Source organism: Mytilus edulis, chromosome 3 (genome assembly GCF_963676685.1).
Source record: "Mytilus edulis chromosome 3, xbMytEdul2.2, whole genome shotgun sequence".
In the NCBI taxonomy this organism is placed as follows: Eukaryota; Metazoa; Mollusca; class Bivalvia; order Mytilida; family Mytilidae; genus Mytilus; species Mytilus edulis.
The window spans coordinates 57,331,120-57,353,721 of record NC_092346.1 but is presented as its reverse complement, the minus strand read 5'-3'; the positions used below and the strand labels follow the sequence as shown (position 1 = coordinate 57,353,721).

At 32.6% G+C, this 22,602-nt stretch overlaps 2 protein-coding genes across 5 annotated transcripts in view; both read left to right on the top strand.

Annotated features, from left to right (window-relative positions):
- The window catches only part of LOC139516921 (uncharacterized), a 31,835-nt gene that overhangs the window by 6,893 nt on the left and 2,340 nt on the right, over positions 1 to 22,602 (top strand). Inside the window, exons 1-2 of one of the 2 annotated variants that reach the window (XM_071307368.1) lie at positions 20,632 to 20,746; positions 21,725 to 22,476. In XM_071307368.1, coding sequence (XP_071163469.1) covers positions 21,733 to 22,476 — 744 coding nt within the window. In that variant the 5' untranslated portion in view covers positions 20,632 to 20,746; positions 21,725 to 21,732. Of the gene's footprint in view, positions 1 to 20,631; positions 20,747 to 21,724; positions 22,477 to 22,602 lie in introns of those variants that run through there. The other variant, XM_071307369.1, reaches the window with a different exon arrangement.
- LOC139516920 (uncharacterized) lies at positions 5,440 to 10,434 on the top strand. 3 transcript variants are annotated; one of them, XM_071307367.1, is made up of 7 exons: positions 5,440 to 5,552; positions 7,284 to 7,775; positions 7,815 to 8,083; positions 9,061 to 9,081; positions 9,630 to 9,650; positions 10,032 to 10,052; positions 10,324 to 10,434. In XM_071307367.1, the coding sequence occupies exons 2-7, from the start codon at positions 7,292 to 7,294 to the stop codon at positions 10,333 to 10,335; spliced, it is 828 nt and encodes a 275-aa protein (XP_071163468.1). In that variant the 5' UTR covers positions 5,440 to 5,552; positions 7,284 to 7,291; the 3' UTR covers positions 10,336 to 10,434. The 3 variants fall into 3 exon arrangements, with proteins under 3 accessions (XP_071163468.1, XP_071163465.1, XP_071163466.1); XM_071307364.1 differs by having other exon boundaries at positions 7,284 to 8,083; XM_071307365.1 differs by lacking the exon at positions 9,061 to 9,081 and having other exon boundaries at positions 7,284 to 8,083.

The following is a 22,602-nucleotide window of genomic DNA, read 5'->3' as shown; positions in this document are numbered from 1 at the left end:
TTGTAAAACTGCTATATTTTGGGGCCAAAAAGGGGTCTTACTGAACCTGCTCCTTTGGAATTTTGGAAAAAGCAAAAAAAAATAAAATAATAATAATAAATATACTTTACTAACAGCATTTATAATACAGCTTGCAGGATTTATTTATTCAAATATTTGCGTACACAGGCAATAACTTAGAGGAACATAAAAGTAGTTTCAAACATAGACAAAACATCTAGCATACATATAAACCAACATATAACGGTATCAAATCATAACATAGGTGGGGATGTGGAAATGGCAAAGAAATGTACATGAAAGTAATTCCGGTACATAATGTACCTATTTTTTGTATAATAAAAATTATTCTTCTAAAATTGGAAGGCACGGGTTCCAGCAGATATTGGCCATATGAAAAGGGTTTCTTTTAAAAAATATATTCTTTTCTAGTGCTAAAGATTCTTTGAGGTAGTTTTTAAGTTCTGTAAAATTTACCTTATTTTCACAGAGTTTTGTTCTGTATATATAGAATTTAGTGAGGAGTATTATTAAGTTTTTTTATCATATTATTTCCGTTGTTACCTAAATTATTTATTGACCCTTATGCTTATTTTGGGACAATTTGAACTTTTGTGAAAATGGTCGGCCTAACTTGAAAATTCACAACCACATATCGTTACTTTCGAAATTAATCTCGCTAAAATTCTTTTGACCAACACTTTACAAGAGATACAAAAAAGCATATATTTTTAATGAGTTTGTTATTGTTTTGGTTTGAAGTATGTGTTATTTCGTATCGTTTGTTGTCAAAACAATTATAAAATTGCCTTTCAATACCATCATTGTCATATTCCGAAATAGAACTGTTATACTGAACGTGGATGTACACTGCTTTGAGGCGTGTATCTGTGTTTTATACATCCAATATTCGTGGAATTATTTTTCATGTTTCTGTTATGGTTTTCGTTTGCATATATAAAAAAGAATCAACTATGAGCTCATACCGCATAGTCAGCTATAAAAGGCCCCGAAATGACAATGATAAACAATTTAAACGAGAAAAATAGCGGCCTAGTCTGGTATGTTTTATCGTTTGTATTCCAAATGATCATAAAATTGCCTTTCCATGCCATCAATTTCATTAACCAAAATTTGGACGAATATTGCAAAATAATTGTATTGAGTTTGAGATTGCATCTTAGTAACGTCAGCACGTCACTGTTTTTGATATCCTGTGGTCGTTGATGGGAAATGATCGTTTTTCTGAAGTTTGTATGTTGTGTCGACTACTTTATTATTTGTTTATGCACTTCTCTTTTATGAATGTTCTTACGTGTGTTTGCGTTGTATTTCTGTCACGTTGTGTTTTAGCGATATATTCTAAACATTGTCATAAAGCTGGATGTTTTGCATATCATTTAACCAGGTTCAACCGTCCATTTTTCATTAAATGTCCTGTACAAAGTAAGGGAATATGGCAGTTGATGTCAAATAGTTCGTTTCTATGTATGTTGGCGTTTATTGAACTGCGGTGTTTCTGTTGTTCCTTTGTCTTCCTCTTATAGTTGATATGTTTTTGAACACCGGAATATTACTGTTGCGTTTATAAAACATAGCATAAGTGTTACTTAAATATTATGCTGATATATGCAGGCGATTTGGTGTCACGATATCTCAGTAGCATGGGTTCGAATCCCGGCGAGAGAAGAACAAAACATTTGCGAAAGCAAATTTACAGATCTAACATTGTTAGGTTGAGGATTAGACGAGTTGTATATATATATATATTTCAGATGTAAATTTTATAAGTATAACATAAGTTGTAATAATATCCTCCTACTGTAATCAAGTTCTGAAAAGAAAAATAGAAACATAATATAGTTCTTATAGAATGCATACGAAATATGTTCTTCAAAAATAAACATACAGGATAAACAGTTCTTGCAAAAGTTCTATTTTTTTCATATCGTTGAGAAGAAAAAAGATGGGGAAATAGAAAGTTTAAGAGATCTATTTCAAATGTTTATTCGATCAATATACACAACTTAACAATACATTGAATAAAAGTAGAAAGACGGGTCTCACACTTAGAGCAAGATCTGCTAACCTTTCTAGAACAAGTGCGATCACCCCAGTTTATGTAGGAGTTAGTGTTGCCCAGTCCCTAGTTTTTATGTCTTAATTTGTAGACTGTTGTTTGTCTTTTGATTCTTTTTCGTTCTTTGCTTTGGTATTGCCAGTTCGTTTTCTACTTTTTAATTGATTTTGACTAACCCTTGATATATAAGCAGCCTGGCTTTTCCGATCGCATTTTTCTGTTGTTAATACAAATTACAAGTTCTTTTAAAAAAATACACATTAAATGGACACCCCTTAACCCGTCGAATAATAAAATTAAAAAAAAAACACACATAAAAACCCAATAATATAACAATAGAAACGAAGAAAAAAACCCAGAAGAAACAAACAACAACTGACATAACTGTTATCAAACACAAAACTGCTTGGATATCAAATGAACTAGTATAACCATTCAAATGCTGGCTCAGATCACGTAAGAGTTCATCTGTTGCACACACTTAAATGAGTGTTTTTTTTACGATTGCCATTCAAAGAAATGCATGATATTGCAAATAAACTCAGCATAGATACCAGGATTGACATTTTGTATTGCGTCAGAGCGTTTCGTCTTCTAATGACTCACCAGTGTCGCTCGAATAAAAAAAACTTAAAAAGGCCAAATAAAGTTGAAGAGCATTGAGGACCAAATTACCAAATACAGCTAAGATATTTTTAAAATGTTTCTTTTAAACTAAAGTCAAACAATCAGAAAAAAAATTACAGCAGCAAACCTTCTGTTTTAATCAACAAATGCGTGTTAGTTAAGTTTTAAAATACAAATATGTATGCAAGTCTTTGCGTAAAATAATCGTTATTGATAGCCGATGACACACATCGTTATTTTATTAAGTTAATTTATTCGGTATTATTAATACATACGGGTAAAGTTTTTCAAAGATACGATTTCCTCTCTATTTAAATATTTTGTTTGTTTAAAGGTGTCTACGTGATGAAAAATTCAGCACATATGAAATTAAAAAAATAAGGAAATTTCAAAAGTAAAGGGAATATTATCAGAAAACAAACTGAAAAGGATTGTTTTTCCCCGATGTCATATATTATTTTGCAACCCCTGCAAACATCATTTCACTACTTGGCCAGAAAGTTGTTTGCACAAAAAAAATTAACTTACATTTTAGAGTCGCTTGTTAATTCAAATAGCCTGCTGAAAAAAATTAAATCCAGGAAATATCATTCAAGAATCATACGAATCCGGTCATTTAGGTGCAAAATGTACGTCGATGTTTTGTGTGATAACAAATCGTGACTTGTAACTTTAATGAGTTTCGGTGTAGAACTACACACAATACAAACACCGTGTCCTTCGTCAGGTAAAAGATGACTGTGTTGGTCTAAAAGTTAGTCTTATTATTTGGGGTTCAGTAGAATTCCTCTCGTGAAAAAAAACTACTTTGTTTGAAACGTTAATAGTCGTTGTCCTCCTGTCCCCCTAATTCAAGTAAATGATTGTCCCTTAATACCTTGACATGTCCTTATTTTCTTTTTTTTCTGTTACCGTATCTATGTTTCAATACATGTCCATGGACGTTCATAATAAAGAAATACAAGATACTTTGTAGGTTGCTATGTAAACAAATCATATAACAATGCCATTATACGTCATTTAATTTAAAGTGTGACAATACATGTTTTAAAATGTTAAAATGCGATGTTTTTAACAAGACTTTAAGCATTATATGGCAGTAAACATTTTTTGCATAAAATATTTCAATATTTGAGAATAATCTTAATAAAGTTTAGAACATCATATAGATTTAAGAAGATGTGTTATGAGTAGCAATGAGAAAACTCTGCATCAAAGTCTCAATTTCAAAAGGTAAACCATTCTAGGTCAAAGTATGGCCTTCAACACCGAGACTCACATCGCACAACAAGCTATAAAGGTAGAATAAAAGACTAATGTAAAACCATCCAAAAAGGAAAACCAACGGTCTCACTCACGGTTCTAATCTATATAAAAATTGAGAAACGAGAAACAAGTATGAAAAACATTTACAAACAACAACCAATGAGCAACAGGTTCTTGAATTAAGACAGGTGCAAACAATTTGAGCGGGTTTAGACGTTTTTTAATACTCTTTGAATGTCCCTAAATATAACTAACGCCAATTGGAACAATAAACTAATTGGTGGCCGTAAAACTTCTTGCGAAAACCTGATATACATGAACAAACGATATAACAATATCCAAACATTTTTTACATTCATTCTATATTCAGTTACTAGTAATATTTCAAAGAACTGATATACGGCGGTTAAAGAAGTACCAGGCGCACATCTATCTGGTATTGAAAGCGCTTTCAGGCGTACAATTCTTGCCAGACTTTTATCAAATCTATACCAGAGGTTTATGGTATTAATCTAATGAATTTAAACATTAGTGCCAACCAACATTTTATAATGGTTTTATGCCACTTTGAATGGCTGTAAGTCTGTCCGTTTAGTCTTAAAAACACTCTCTCTCGGTTATGTCTCGCAAGTTTGTTTTTTGTCTATACCAAATTAGGGACGAAAGATACCAGAGGGACAGTCAAACTCATAAATTGAAAATAAATTGACAACGCCAAAGGTTGATGTAAGTAATGATGTGAATGTAATAATTAGAGCAGACATAAATAACGTGTTATGATTGCCGGTGAAACAATTCTCCACCAGAGGCAAAGGCAAAACAAATCAAACGAGGAAAGTAATGGCTTATTTATTCAATAAACAATAAACTAAAAACAAATATGATACACAGAAACAAACGACAACCATGGAATAACAGGCTCCTGACTTGGCAGAGATACAAAGAACAATGTGACGGGGTAAGTCCCTTTGTCTTGCACTTGTTATTATATGCCGATCAAATATTCTAGTAGAAAATATGTCATTTTGAAAATGAAATAAAACCTTAAATATTGAAAATTGCTGTGCATGCATTTGTATGCATTTATTTCTTGTCGGATTTTATGAAATGTGTATGAAAGATTTAAATCAACAAGGGTTTTGACGTGTTAAAATAATCAGTTTTTCTTGTAGGATGTTTATCATAAAAAATAAAAAGATACTCCCCTCCTCCCAAAAAATGTTTTTTTTTTAATTATCCTCACAATAGACCTGACAACCTCAAAAAAGGTTTAAGGTGTTGACAAAATTATTAAGCATTGACAGAAAGAAGGGAAAATGTTGTTTTTGCTTGTTCACCTTTTTCTTCGAACGGAATTTTGCATGTAAGGAATAATAACTGCTTTTGACCACAAACTTATGTAACTTCAGAAACATGCAATAATTAATTAAATATCTTGATCGATTTGCTTTTCGTGGTGTTGAATGTTTATGATATTGTAATAAGAACAAAGTATGGTATATAAAGGATAGCAGCTTTTTAGTTAGTACAGAGTTCCAGCATTGTGATATAACCATTGTAGTCCTCCTGTCATACTAAGGTAAAATATATAATTTCAATATTCTGGTTTAGAGTTAAAATAGTTTAGGCGATAAATAAAATAAAATTTTAAATTCAAATTAAAAAAATATAATGAAAAGGTATTAAAGAACAAACAGAATACATTACTAATGTTCTCTTATTATAAAGTCTACTCTAAAGAGTAACTGACGTCTCTTGTTTTAATTATAGGCTTGTAAAAACTTCACACAAAGAACGTATTGTTATATTTTTTTAGAAGCCCCTTTGTGTGAACTGCAATTTAATAAATGCAATATAAAAGGTTAAAACGAATACATCAGATTTGTTAACGTTCATTTTTATCTTTTGACAAATATAAGAAAAAAGCTATTGTTTTAAAACATATTCTTTTTCTTAAAGCTGATTTTCCACCTCTAATAGCAAAGTATTGCTTTTAATTATTTTGTTAAGTCTTTATCTTAAACATTGATGACATTGGTTATAAAACGACAAAGGATACCAGAGGGACAGTCAAACTCAGTTCCTTTTCACCATTTCGTTCGTATGTGACGTCATGGTTATAACTTTTTGCGTTCAGGCCTGGTTTGTCACTGAGTCGGGCGTGTCTATTTTCTGTGTTGGTCTTCAATGTATTATTTATTCGGGTTTGGTTTTCTGTAATTAGTTAAGACGTCAGTTTTATGATGTAAATCTTTTATATTCATTTGATTAAATTTACTGTTTGCAATAGCATAAATTGTTCTATATAATAAGGATGTTCTTACCACAAGCAGAAAACCCTAGCCGTATTTGGCACAACCTTTTTCCATTTTTGATCCTCAGAGCTGTACAACTTTGTACCCCACTGTTTTTTTGACTTTCGAACTTTTATAACTGGGCGTCACTGGTAATTCTTGTTTGGACGAGGCGCGTTTTTGACGTAATGAATTTTAAACCTGATGCCTTTTGTTATCTGTTGTTCGTGTGTTTCTAATACGTTCTCCTATTTGATTGTATTGTGGTCCTGTATTATTATGTTGTCATTTTGATGTTATATTTAACAATGCCATCAAAGTGCGAGGTTTGGCATGCCACAAAACCAGGTTCAACCAACCATTTTTTTCTTTAAAAATGTCCTGTACCAAGTCAGAAAAATGGCCATTGTTATATCATAGTTCGTTTCTGTGTGTGTAACATATTTACGTTGTGTTTCCGTTGTGTCGTTTGTTTTCCCCTATACTTGAGTGTACTATAAGACGTGTCACGGTACTTTTCTATCCCAAATTCATGTATTTGGTTTTGATGTTCTATTGGTTATTCTCATCGGATTTTGTCTAATGCTTAGTCCGTTGCTGTGCGTGTTACATTTTAATGTTGTGTCGTTGTTCCCCTCTAATATTTAATGCGTTTCCCTCAGTTTTAGTTTGTTACCCCGATTTTGTTTTTTGTCCATAGATTCATGAGTTTTGAACAGCGGTATACTACTGTTGCCTTTATTCATAAATCGAAAATATATACTGACAACGCCGTGGCTAAAAAAGAAAAAGACAAACAGACAAACAATAATACACAAAACACAACATAGAAAAATAAAGACTAAGCAACACAATCCCCACCAAAAAACTTGGGTTGATCTCAGATACTCCAGAAGGGTAATCAGATCCTGCTCTAGGTTTGACACCTGTCGTGTTGCTCTTGTTAGTACAAACCCGGTAATTCTTTTGTGTAAATAAAATGAGAAAATAATTAGAAATTTTTGAATCCTTTTTAGTATCGAAAATGTTGTCAACTGGTTTTGTTCTTTTGTGTTCCTGTGCATTAGTACTAGTTAATGCGGCTGGAAAACCTAACTACCAGAGGAAAAATGGATACAATGGTTATGTAGGTTACAACGGATACAATGGTGGTAACGGTTACAACGGTGCTGCAGGATACGTTGGCGGTGCAGGATACAATGGCGGCGGATACAATGGCGGTGGATATAATGGCGTTGGATATAATGGTGGTGCTGGATACATTGGGGGTGCCGGATACACAGGTGGTGTAGGATATAATGGGGCTGGATACACTGGCGGTGCCAGAGGTGCAGGATATACTGGTGCAGCAGGATACAATGGCGGTGCTGGATACATTGGCGGTGCAGGATACAATGGCGGTGCTGGATACACTGGCGGTGCAGGATACACTGGTGGTGCAGGATACACAGGTGGAGCTGGAGGATACACAGGGGGTGCAGGATATACTGGCGGTGCAGGATACACTGGTGGTGCAGGATACACAGGTGGAGCTGGTGGATACACAGGGGGTGCTGGATATACTGGTGGTGTTGGATACAATGGCGGTGCAGGATATATTGGCGGTGCAGGATATACTGGTGGTGCAGGATATACCGGTGGTAATGGTGACAATGGGGAAGAAGTAGACCCTACCCTTGATGAAATCGAAGACGAAGTTGTAGAAACAGGTTATAATGGAAACGGAGAAACTGGATATAACGGAAATGAAGGAACTGGATATAACGGAAACAGACGAACTGGATATTACAAAAAAGTAAATACATATGGGAAAAAAGTAAGTTTCAAATATAAACTTTCAGTTATTCTTTAACCTAAACTGAGAGCCACTCTTCTATCAAAACGCAAAATTATGCAAATATGTATACGATATATCAAAACATCAAGCCATTCCTTATAACTATACTCCAAGTCATTATTATATCCATATTTTATGTCATTTTAGGATCTAAAGTACAAATTATTACTTTCTATATAAAACAGACAAACATTGATCTTAGAGTGAACAGCATGATTAAAAAAATTATAACAGATTTATTGCTACGTTTTTTTTTAAAATTCAATAAATTCAAATTTAAAAAAAAAATTCTCGTTGTGCTAAATATAATGTTTTGTTTAATTCCTACACGATTTATCCTGTTTTTGAACCTGTTGATCATTTTCATTTAATCAACGTGTGGTTCGTTTGATCACAGTTGTTCTTTGATCAATTTCGAATATGACGTCAATTTTTCTTGCTTTCCTCTGAATTTCCAATTGTGACGTCATGAAAAAACTGCGACCATGCCTTATGGCGTTATATAAAAACAAACATCTTTTTGCAGATCATTCGAAAGGAAAGTTTGAATTTGTCTTCATCTATCATTAAAAATCATTAGAGATATAGATTCCACCATCAAATCTTGTGCAATACGATATCTTTACACTCTCGAGCCTCGCATTTTGAATTTCAAATTTGATAATTTAACTGGTCCGAGCGAATAAATATCGTATTACACTCGATGCAGTGGAAGAATATATATCTTCCGTAAAATCGTGCATTGCTATCTCCCATATATTTGCTTACTCGTGAATTCAACCCTAAATGTCTTTTGTTTATTTTAAACTTTGGTTAATCTGTTGACACGTTTAAATGATTTCTTATTCTTTTAATTTCAATCTGATTAAACATTTCTCCAGTAGTGATGATATTCTATAATATTATAGGAAAACAAATAGCAATTAAAAATATTTTTTTTTCTTTTTCCGTTTTAGCAATACGCCAAACCCCAAAAAGTAAGTATGATTAATTTATAATTCGTGTTCAGCTTTATTTTTAATGTTATTTGGCATGTTTCATTTCATTTTATAGATTTAGAAATTTGTTTGGAAATTTATTATCAATAAAGAAAACAACAATGAAAAAGTATATAATCATGGGAGATACATCAGTGAAACAGGAATCCAATGATAAAAAACCGTGGGTTATTATCAGTGACACTACACTTTTCTTTTCCCAATTTCATGTCTGTAATTTTAAGGCGTTAATAATCAAAGTTATTAAATAAATAATCATGCAGTGTCTATACTTCAATTTTTAATATCATAAAAACACAGCTCGACCAAAAACATTGCTATCTCCCATATATTTGCTTACTCGTGAATTCAACCCTTAATGTCTTTTGTTTATTTTAAACTTTGGTTAATCTGATGACACGTTTAAATGATTTCTTTTTCTTTTAATTTCAATCTGATTAAAAATTTCTCCAGTAGTGATGATATTCTATAATATCATAGGAAAACAAATAGTAATTAAAAATATTTTTTTTCTTTTTCCGTTTTAGCAATACGCCAGACCCCAAAAAGTAAGTATGATTAATTCATAATTCGTGTTCAGCTTTATTTTTAATGTTATTTGGCATGTTTCATTTCATTTTATAGATTTAGAAATTTGTTTGGAAATTCATTATCAATAAAAAAAAACAACAATGAAAAAAACCCCTACGCAAGTGCCATGTTATATAATCATGGGAGATACATTACTGAAACAGGAATCCAATGCTAGAAAACCGTGGGTTATTATCAGTGATACTATACTTTTCTTGTCCCAATTTCATGCCTGTAATTTTAAGGCGTTGATAATCAAAGTTATTAAGGACATAATCATGCAATGTCTTTACTTCAATTTTTAATATCATAGAAACACAGCTCGACCAAAAACTATTTCATATTTTTTTCCTTTTTAGGTATACGCCCCTTCCAGAAAAGTTAGTATGATTAATGTATAATTTGTGTTGAGCTTTTTTTTTTACATCTTTTATTTCTTTAACGGATGTAGAAATTTGTTTGGAAATTCATGATAAATTAAGAAAAAACAAGAAACGAAATGAAGTTAGTATCCATTGTACTATATATAGTTTGTTTTCTCCATTTCATTCAATTTTTCATGGCTTTAATTGTAAGAGTAATCAAACTTATTAACAAACAAAATCAATATTTCCATGCTATGATTTAATTTATTTTTTTGTGTTATTTTAGGGTGGTTACTAAGAAACCTGTCAACAAAATGCAATCAGATGGTAAACGGCTAATTTTTGTATTGTTTTGAAAATATCTGTTTTTACTTATATTAAAATTTGCATAGATATATACTTTGTTAATATATTTTTTTCCTTAAACAATAAAAATGACAGTAAAAAATACCTGATTTCCTAAACTACACATGACATTTCAAATACCTACACTTAACCTATTACGCCCAAGATTTTCCATCACGAGAGGACAACAGAGATTATTACTCTCAAGTATGTAAAAGCAAAACCTCCTAATATCTGGTATCCATTGTTCCCATACAAATATTGTCCTACTGGTAATACTATAACTGGAAACATTGGCATCTCAAACAATGAACAGCTAAGAGAGTTGTAAGTCAGGTCAGAAATATCGAGTTCCTAAGGCCAATGGATGTAGTGAAGGACTATGCAATACAAAAAGCTCAATCCATATGAAAACAACCTAGAATCATTAACTGAATTAATCAATAAAATTGAGAAAGGAAATGGGGAATGTGTCACAGCGACAACAACCCGACCATAGAGTACCAAAGCTATTCGGCGATGTATTTAAAAGCGCATTTAAAATCTGCGACTCTCAATGAGCACATACGTTTCTTGCCCTTTTTCGGGAAACTTTCTTTTCTGCGCGACAAATCCGTTTTATGTCCCAGCATTAATTAAACAAAGTCTCTTATTGTATTGTTTCTTTACTAAAGAAGTCATTGGAATGTCTATCACAAGCACACGAAACTCGCATCAAAAACCATCCGTCATATTTTTATAAGATCATTAGTATTTTCCCCCTTTTGCAGCAACATTCTAGCAGCGTCCACCAATGAAGTATATATAAAAAGTAAAACTAAAAAGATTAATGAAAACCTAACTTCAAAGAGAATTCTAAACTTCAAGTCCCTTTCAAATCGGAAAAATAAAAAGCTTGGACACATTGAACGAATTGAAAACAGGCAATGCTTTATTAAAGATAAAGTTGTTATCAAAAGTGTTAACTCGAAAGTATAGACTGGAATATATCCCGGCGAGGGAAGAACAAAATATTTGCGAAAGCAAATTTACAGATCTAACATTGTTGGGTTGATGTTTAGACGAGTTGTATATATATATATCAGTCTAAAGATTTGCACAACGGTACTGATATAAGATGTCATAATACGAAAATGTTGTTATTAAATCGTGTTGACAAATATTTCGGTTCAACAAATGGCCTTCTAGTATATATATACGAGTCTAAATATATATATTAACTTTCTTCATTTTGTTACTTGTAAAATCAACTCTCATTCTCGTTTTTTTTTTTTTTTTGTGATAAATAAAGGCAGTAGTAGTATACCGCTGTTCAAAAGTCACAGATCGATTGAGAGAAAACAAATCCGGGTTAGAAAATAAAATTAAACCGAGGGAAATACATCAAATATAAGAGAAAAACAACGGAACAATATAAACACTTAAAGTCTGAACTTCAGATGCACGGTTCGTTTACAAAACACTCACGAATGACACTTGAACCAAAAAAAGGAAAAGGCCAAAAAAAGAACGAAGTTGAAGGGCATTGAGGAACAAACATTTCGACAGTTTGTCCCAAACACAATGCCTCTATTAAACTACACATCACATTTTATGTTCACACATCAAAGATTTGTGACCACAAGGGAGTAAATAAACTCTTTATAGATACTAAGATTGAAATTAATATTAGTACCAGGCACGCGTTTCGTCTACAAAATATCATGAATGACGCTCGGATAAAGAAATGTTAAAAAGACCAAATAAGGTACGAAGTTTAAAAGCATTGAAGACCAAATATTCACAAATGTTTTGCCAAATACAGCTAAGGTTATTTGATACTGAGGCAGAAAAGCGTAGACACCTTTACATATAAGGATGAAACACCCAAACCTACCGATTGCTATTATAAATTGTCCTCGCACAAATATACACTGACAACGTTATCGACAAAAACAAAAACGAAAAAAAAAAGATGAAAAGACAAAGAACTGTATACAAAGCACAACATAGAAAAGCAAAATATTTGAATAAAACGAACCCTACTCAATACAGGGGATGGTCTCATGTTTTCTAGAAGATAACGCATATACTGCACTACATATGGCACTCGTTATTTTGAATGTGTCAGTACGAACTCGATGATAAGTTAGTTCGGTAGGTCATATTCGTGAAAAAGGGAGACGAGATTTTGGTTATAGCAAATTGAATATATCTGTCGTGACCTCCTAAAAAGATATTCCATAACGCTTAACCGATTCGTAATGAGGTACATTTTCGAAGGTTTCACTTCAAATTTACCACTTGGAACTCTTGGTTTAAGGGCTTCTTGAGAGGATGTTTCTATCATAAAAATAAAATCATGATAGGAAACAGGGCCTGGTTCGCGTTGCTCATTCTTTTTGTGTACTGTTCTCTGTTTTTTTGTCAGTTTTTTTTTTTCATTTGCCACGTTTTCATTAACGTTTGATTATATATTCTTAACATCCCTTTTGGACCATTCTTCTTACAGTAAAAAGCAGGTCTTCAAAATTATTGCGATGATTTTTATTTACATGGTACTTTCAATCAGATGTTGATTCTTTAAAATCCTTAATTTATATTACAAAATCTTCAGTTAAATTCTTAAATTTTCCAAAAATATCATGAATCTGAATTTTAACGCAAAAACTACTCCCTTCAATATCCAAGAGATAACAAAAAATCACAAAAAAATACTGAACTCCGAAGAAAAAAAAGAAGTCCGTAATCAAATGGAAAAAAACAGAAGCTCAAACACATCAGTCGAATGGATAGCAGCTGTCATATTCTTGACTTGGTACAGGTATTGTTGTATGTAGAAAGATAGAATTAATCGTCGCATAAAGCAGAGCTTTTACAAAAAAAAAATTAAAAAAAATAAAAAAATCGTAGGTACAATTTTTTGATTGAAGTCACAAAAAAAACCTTAATTCCGATGAGGCCAACTGATTCCGAAAAAAATACACCGAAAATTATCGTCAGACGCTGGACTTCTTGTTGTATTTGGTTGATAATTTTTTTAAACAGATTCTAGTAGTCTGTATCTAAATTGGCACTTATTGTGCATCCATACTGGCTAAAAGTGTTTTTTCTGCTTCATTTGAATAAAATTTACACAAACGTTTTCAATAATAAAAAAAAACAAACCTTGCAGAGTTTTTTTTATTTCATTTTATATTGTTGATACTCTGTCAGTCAATCAGTGCTTATATCTAATTAGTTCTATTAGATAGTATCAAAACAAGACAGTCTGCTTCATATATTTACCTCGATGTTTATACAGATTGACGACGGCAACCTAGAATCTATGTCACACTAGATTTTCACATAAACATTTTTTTAGTTTTTAAAACTCATATTTTTAAAGGCAAGTCACAATGTTCGACCTGTGACGATTTGGAGCTCGACATATTGCATATACAACTGTCTAAAGTAGATGTATTTTAGTTATTGTCTGATTGTTGAGTTGATGGTTCATTGAATAAACCGCACACATTCTCATTTATCTTTCTTGAAAAAAATAGAAATGCTCAATTGAAGGGAAATTTTTGTTACAGATAACAGTTTCATTACCTCGATACAATAGCTATTGATAGAAACATTTATGTTTACACGGTGATATTAGGTACAGCGAGAGAGAAATCAAAATATCAGTAGGCCTATGCAATTTGATGAACATTTCATTTTATTCTATACTTTATAATTTCTACATATTGTACTTCATTGTCCCAATTTTTTTTTAGATATGTATCAACTGTGGAAGACCAATCTGCTTCTTATATTTGAGACCATACAGATAATTTTGTGTTATGGATATATACATAGTCATAGATATAAGAAGATTTATGAGTCTTTACAATAATGAAGATAATGTCAGAAAGAAAATAATGTTTTTTTTTTCTGTAAATCATTTCATATAAAACTAACAAATGAAAAATAGCTTAAAAAATCTATGAAATAAGATGCAAGAATTGAAACTTTTAATCTCTTGATGTCAGAGTGCTTCATATACTATTGCATTTTGATTAAAATTATATATTGATTAATTGATTTTGGCTTACTTAACATCTAGTGCCAAATGATAAATTCATGTTCAGGATGAGAATACAGATTTATTGTTTGCCTCATTCGATATCAGTTCAGTTTTAATACATTCAGACTAAAATTGTGGCTACTTCAGATTGTGATTATGGAATTTCAAATAGCGAATAATGCACATCAAATTTAATATAAATGTTTTTCCTTATTCTATTCTAATAGATTGTGACTTTTGAACCACCAACCGAAATTGGAAATAACATTATGTCAATACAATGTGTTTATAAAAAAAAAGATGTATTGATAGATTGATGTGTTTAAATAATTGTGGTTATTGACAAGTGATTCAACCTAAATTTAAATATTAAAAATCACTACACACTAAAACTGAGAATATTAACAATTTATTAGAATACATTATTAACCCCAAATGTTGACAAAGGAATCAGGGGGAACGGGACTTTAGCAACATTGCACATGCTAAAAGCTGTCAATATAACCTTTTATATTGGGCGTCACATTTATAGCAAAAAATATAAAATATGAAATAAAAAAAACAAGGAATAGAAAAACACGTAAAAAAAAATATAAGGTAAAAAAAACAGAAAAAAAAACACCCTCCCCAAATGTTATATATATATTACACTAGGGATTGATGAGTCAAAACTAGTTCACTCCTCTTGCCATACACAATTCTTTCTGCAGTGAAAAGATGGCCGACAGAAATTAAGCGATTCTTAAAAATCCTTAAGATCTGCTACAAAATCACATCCTTAAAAATTTTGAAGATACCATGACTTTGATTTTCCTATTTTTATCTTTCTATTCCCACCAATCAATTGAAATATAGAATTCGTCGTCGCATTGAGTCCTATGAACTGTAAATGGGCTATATCACAAAACTAAGTTAAATTTTGCATACAACTTTGGCTCGTTGAACTTGAATTGAAAAGGTAAACAATAATGCATTTATCGCTTTTATTTTTTGAAATATTAGTTCTTTCAATAGAGTTAAACATTTTTAAAGAAAAAAATAAAATCACAAAAATCCTCAACTCCGAGAAAATTTCAAAACGAAAAGTCCCTTATCAAATGGCATAATCAAATGATAAAACATATCAAACGTATGGACAACAACTGTCATATTCCTGACTTGGTACAGGTATTTTGAAATGTAGAAAAGAATGTATTGAACCTGGTTTTATATAAATGACATACAATCGGCGGAAAACAATCTCAAATTTGTCTTCAAAAGTCAAATCTCTAATGTCAAATCCAACGTTATGTTGCTTGTGACTAAATTATTAACATCTTTTTTCATTATCAATTAAAGCCAGGCTTCGAAATTATTGTGAAACTGCCTATTCAAGAGGTGGCGTGAATCATACATGGATAGCGGATATGTTCTTATTAACCTTAGTAAAATCTCACTCTCTTTTTCCCGATTGTGACCTAGCATATTAGACTTATTACCAGTTTTGTACTAACATAATCAATAAAGGCAGCACTAGTATACCGCTGTAAAACTCTTAAATCTATGGACAAAAAACAATATCGGGGTAACAAACTAAAACTGAAGGAAACGCATTTAATATTAGAGAAGATCAACGACACAACATTAAAATGTAACACACACAGCAACGGACTAAGCGTTAGACAAAATCCGATGAGAATAACCAATATAACATCAAAACCAAATACATGAATTTGGTATAGAAAAGTACCGTGACACGTCTTATAGTAATGTGAATTCACACTCAAATATAGGAGAAAACAAACGACACAACGGAAACACAACGTAAAAATGTTATACACACTGAAACGAACTATGATATAACAATGGTCATTTTCCTGACTTGGTACAGGACATTTTTAAAGAAAAAAATGGTGGGTTGAACCTGGTTTTGTGGCATGCCAAACCTCGCACTTTGATGGCATTGTTAAATATAACATTAAAATGACAACATAATAATACAGGACTACAATACAAATAAGTAGGAGAACGTATTAGGCAAAAAACACATGAATAATAGATAACAAAAGGCATCAGGTTTAAAATTCAATACGTCAAAAACGCGCCTCGTCCACGCAAGACTAACCAGTGACGCCCAGATATAAAAGTTCGAAGTCAAAAAAGGGGTACAAAGTTGTACAGCTCTGAGGATTAAAAGTTGAAAAAGGTAGTGCCAAATACGGCTAGGATTTTTTGCTTGTGATAAGAACATCCTTATTACTAGTATATAGAACAATTTATGCTATTGCAAACAGTAAATTTTATCAACTGAATATAAAAGATTTACATGATAGAACTGACGTCTTAACTTATTACAGAAAACAAAACCTATATGCATAATACATTGAAGACCAACACAGAAAATAGACACACATAGGCTCAGTCCAGGTCTGAACGCAAAAAGTCATAGCAATGACGTCACATACGTAGTGGTGAAAAGGCACTATATTTTGACACGTGGGTACGTGTTGCTCAGTCTTTCAGTTTTCTATATTTTATGTACTATTGTTCGTCTGTTCGTCTCTTAGTCTTTTTATAGCCATGGCGTTGATGATTTATTTTCGACTTTTGAGTTTGAATATCCCTTTGGTATCTTTTGCCTCTCTTTTTCTTGAAAACTATATGTGATTGATACACATATTTTTGTTTTCTATAAAGTAAACGTATGATGTGTTGACCGACTTTGTTGTTGTTGTATCAGACAATACGTTGCTTAATTTCTTGTTGTATATACATGTATTAATCAAAGGTACAAGGATTATAATTAAGAACGTCAGACGCGCGTTTCGTCTACATAAGACTCATTAGTGACGCTCATATAAAAATAGTTATAAAAACCAAACAAGTACAAAGTTGAATAGCATTAAGGATCCAAAATTCCCCAAAATTGTGCCAAATACGGCTTAGGTAATCTATGCCTGGGATAAGAAAATTCTTATTTTGTCGAAAAAATAAAAGTTTTATAAACAGAGAATTTATAAAAATGACCACATAATTGATATTCATTTCAACACCGAAGTGCTAACTATCAGGCTGGTGATACTCTCGGGGACGAAACGTCCACCAGCAGTGGTATCGACCCAGTGGTGTAAATAGTTATCAAAGGTACCAAGATTATAATTTAGTAGGCCAGACGTGCGATTCGGCTATATAAGACCGAAAACGTTCGGTGGTACTATTATCATTTTTTACCATTAAAAACGGTTATATTAAAATTTTACAAAATCAGTGACATAACCGATTTAGCGTAACCTGACATTGAACAGAGCTTTTTTCTACAAAAATAAACAACAAATCGTAGTAAATACAAAATTCTTGGGTAAAATCACCTGCATATCTTTCTTTGCATGGAAGCTTATGGATTCCGGAAACCAATACCGAAGATGATATCAACAGACGCTGGATGTTTTGCTCCACAACATATTTGTTTAAATTAGTGGATCGATTATATAACAGACAGTCGGTAGTTCAATGGGTACTAATTGCCCACTTTGTTTTAACTTTCCCCTGAAGCAGAACTCAAACAAATCTATCTCCAAGAAAAATAGTAAAAGAAAACACCTTGACGATTAATTGTAGCTTGACATATTCTCTAGACAAATGTCTAATGTTGACGACAATAAGCTCAAATGTACTGTTTGTAGGTTATTGTAGGGAGAAACATTGATAGCAATAACAGCAAATATGAAATATAAAATTAGGAACAGCAAAAAAAATATAACCAACAGCATAAAAAGTTGATATCGTCCCCGAGGTAATACCATGACTTTAATCAAATACATTAAGTTTCCCCTGGACCAGATAATTTTTGCACAAAAAAACTGATGTCATACTGAACCATCAAACTATCGGATTCGTTTATGAGTTCAAATGCAATGCTTATAAAATCATACTCTAGGAAATCCCATTCAAGTGCTAAACGAATCGGGTCGTATTTTTGCAGAATGTACGTCTATGAATTGTGTGATCAAATACCGCGACTCGTGCTTTTCAATAAGTTTTGTTGAAATCACGATTTTGTTCGAGATAGACTATTAATAAAGGAGATACAAGGTATACTAGTATCAATGAGACAGCACACATGCCATACAAATAACCGAATGACAATTAATCATATGTCCATGAAAAGATTGCAGAAAAATAAAAATGTGTGGACAATATTCAAATTTAGAATTTTCTCTTAACTGCTGATTTTGAGTTTGAATGGGAATGATTAAACCAATCGAGTTTGATATTATATTTTTCAAGAAGTCAAATGTACCGTGCATTTTGACGGGTACTTGTAAATTGGGTTTGCATAACAGTTTTTCTAATTTTTTTTGGTGCTTCTGTTGCATTTTCCTCGTGAATAACAAATCCTTTAAAAGAGGGACGAAAGATACCAGAGGGACAGTCAAACTCATAAATCGAAAACAAAATGACAACGGCATGTCTAAAAATGAAAAAGACAAACAGACAAACAATAGCACACATGACACAACATAGAAAATTAAAGAATAAGCAACACGAACCCCACCAAAAACTAGGGGTGGTCTCAGGTACTCCGGAAGGGTAAGCAGAACCTGCTCCACATGTGGCACCCGTCGTTTTTCTTATGTGATAACAAATCCGGTAAATAGTCTAATTCGGTAGGTCACATTCATGAAAGGGAAGGGGATTGTAGTTACGACGTAAGGAACATATCAGATATCATTTGTGAAACGGTTATTCCATAACGGTCAACCAACTCGTGATGGCGTCCGAAAAATTTACGAAGGGATGATTTCAACATCATCATTTGGAACTCTTGGTTTAATAGCTTCATTGTAAGCAGCAACCCTCTATCAAGAAAATCATGATATGAAATGCAAGCACGCGAATATCGTATCAATTGGGAGATATATATCCCGTATGCAGGTGCTACTGGAATGTTGCTACTTAGAAATTGAAAGTTCACAATTGGAAAGCTGAAATCACGTCTTTTGTCGTAAAACTTTGTTTTCAACCGACCCTCATTGTCAATTTCTAGATGTAAGTCAAGATATGAGGCCGACTTAACTGTATCTGTAGTATCCTGTATCTCTAGTTCGATGGGATAGATGCGTTCAACATAGTCATCAAATGTTGAATTATTTAGTAAAAGAACATCATCTTTATAGCGGAAAGTAGAGTTAAAGGAAATTGCTAACTTCCTATCTTTCTTCCTAAGAAGTTCCTGTATGAAGTCAGCCTCATAATAATAAAGAATTAAGTCGGCAAGAAGAGGGGCACAATTTGTTCCCATTGGAATGCCGACAGTCTGTTGAAAAACACGTCCTCCGAACGTAACAAATATGTTGTCAATCAAGAAAATTAGCATATTGGTAATGTCAGTTTCAGAGAATTTTTTGTTTGAATCAGAGTGATCCTTTACAAAGTAGGATTTATGCCTCCCTAAGACAAGATACTTGTACCTTCGTTGGCATAGAATAACTTCCGTTGATAGTAATAGTCATAGTCCGTTTGTCCCTTATTTCAACTAAATCATTGTCCAATTACATAATTTTAACGGTGTACGGGGATAAAGAAATTTCATTACAAATTTTAATTGATATAATTATTAAGTTGCAATTATAAACGCTAATCGGATATTTTGTCTTTCACGAGCTAGTAAAGTCAAAAGCAATCGAACGTTTATTAGAATATATGTCACTTTGAAAAAGAAATAGAAAAAAAATATAGAAAATTGCATTACATTAATTATTTTAACCTGTCGGATTTTTATGAAATGCATATCTAAGGCTTGTATAAGTAAGGATTTCGACGAGTTCAATAATCAGCTTTGCTTATAGGATATCTATTATTAAATTCATAGACACCTCAACCCCTCCAAAAAATAAGTAGACATACATATTTTGGAGATTTCGGCAGATAAAATATTGAAATCAGCGTGACACTGAAACACTATTCTTTTATCCTAATTGTTTTTCCTCCTAATGGATCTTGAAATTTCAATTTATCTAAGTTTTCCAAAATCAAATGTAGATTTTTCCCAATACATACTATTTTTTTTTTAATAAATAGAAAGACAAGAAATTATTTCCTTGCATATTCACCTATTACTTTTAACGGAAATTTGCACGTGAAGATTAATAACTGCTTTTGACCTCAAACCTAGTAAACTTAAAAAAACATGCAATGATTAAATTTCATGATCGATATGTAATTCGTGGTGTTGAATGTTTATGATATTGTAATAAGAACAAATTATGGTATATAAAGGATAGCAGCTCTGTAGTTAATACAGAGTTCCAGCATAGTGATATATTCATTGTAGTCCTCCTGTCATTCTAAGGTAAGATACATATTTTCAAAATTTCTTGTATTAAATTATCATAGTTAAGGAAAATAGTTTTTCGTTTTAACCATTTGAAATAAGTACTAAACAAAAGAAAATGGGCCTAAAAGTACAAAAAAGAAAAGATGTTTTAATGTTTTCAATATACTTTTGAATTGTACTCTAAAATTTGCTGAGTTTTTTAGTGTTAAGTTAAGTTAAGTCTATTAAGAATTTATTTTGTCAATATTTCACTTTATGGGATAAAGATTGAAAGCATATGTCTCTATGCGTACCTTGTGATAAAACTGAAAAAAATATACCTAGTAGATTTGTTTGCGTATTTTTTTTTTTTTTTTACTTTAAACTTATATATCACAAGCAAGTGTTGTGAAACATATTCGTCTTCTAAAAACACTTTTGACACATCTTATTGCAATAAATCCATGTTTGTACACTTTATCTATTACATTTATAAAATGCTAATCAAATATATTGTATACACCAACTCTGTACACACACTAACCAGTGTCGCTCGAATTAAAAACGGCTACAAAAAGTACAAAAAAGGTCAATAATAAAAAGCTGAATCTAAGGATAATTTAAAACGGTAAGTGCCTACTTAAATGGCAAAATTCAAAGAATTGAGGACCCAAGATTCCGAAAGATTTAGTCGAATACAACTGCGGTTATTCCTGGTATTATATGGTTCTATACAAATAATGATCAAAAGTCTTGAAAAAAGAAGAAACAACACAAGTATAACTACACAAGCTAGTATAATCTTCTATTTCTGATATGTATTTTCTAATTTCATTATATTTAAAATAACCAAATCTAATAAAAGAATATCTAGAAATCAAATTATAACGAAATTTCTGTAAAATGATCTGCTGATATTTTTTCTCTCAATAATTATAGAAACCATATGATTTTTATATGAAGTTTTGTAGCAAATAGAGAAAATAATTATACATCATTAAATTCTCTTTTTAGTATTGAAAATGTGGTCTACTGTTCTTTTGTGTTGCTGTGCATTAGTATTAGTACAGGCGGCTAGACCTAACTACAAGAGGAAAAATGGATATAATGGTTATGTAGGAGGTTACAATGGATATCAAGGGGGAAACGGTTACAATGGTGGTGCTGGATACACTGGCGGTAATGGCTACACTGGCGGTGCAGGATACAGAGGTGGAGCTGGATACACTGGCGGTGCAGGATACACAGGTGGTGCTGGTGGATACACAGGAGGGGCTGGTGGATACACAGGTGGGGCTGGTGGATACACAGGTGGAGCTGGTGGATATACAGGGGGTGCTGGTGGATACACAGGTGGAGCTGGTGGATACACAGGTGGAGCTGGTGGATATACCGGTGGGGCTGGTGGATACACAGGTGGGGCTGGTGGATACACAGGTGGGGCTGGTGGCTACACAGGTGGAGCTGGTGGCTACACAGGGGGTGCTGGTGGATACACAGGCGGAGCTGGTGGATACACCGGTGGTGCTGGTGGATACACAGGTGGGGCTGGTGGATACACCGGTGGTGCAGGATACAGTGGTGGCGCTGGATACACTGGTGGTGCAGGATACAGAGGTGCTGGTGGTTATACTGGTGGTGCTGGTGGTTATACTGGTGGATATACCGGAGGTTATGCAGGAGATGTCGCTGGTTACGAAACTGAAGGTACTGGATACAACGGAAACGGATACAACGGAAAAGGAGGAAACACATATGGGAAAAAAGTATGTCTTATTTCTTAACTTCTCGTCATTCTTATAACCAAACTGCAAGTCATTTTTACATTCAAACTGCAAGTCATTTTTGCAGTCAAACTGCAAGTCATTTTTATATTCAAACTGCAAGCATTT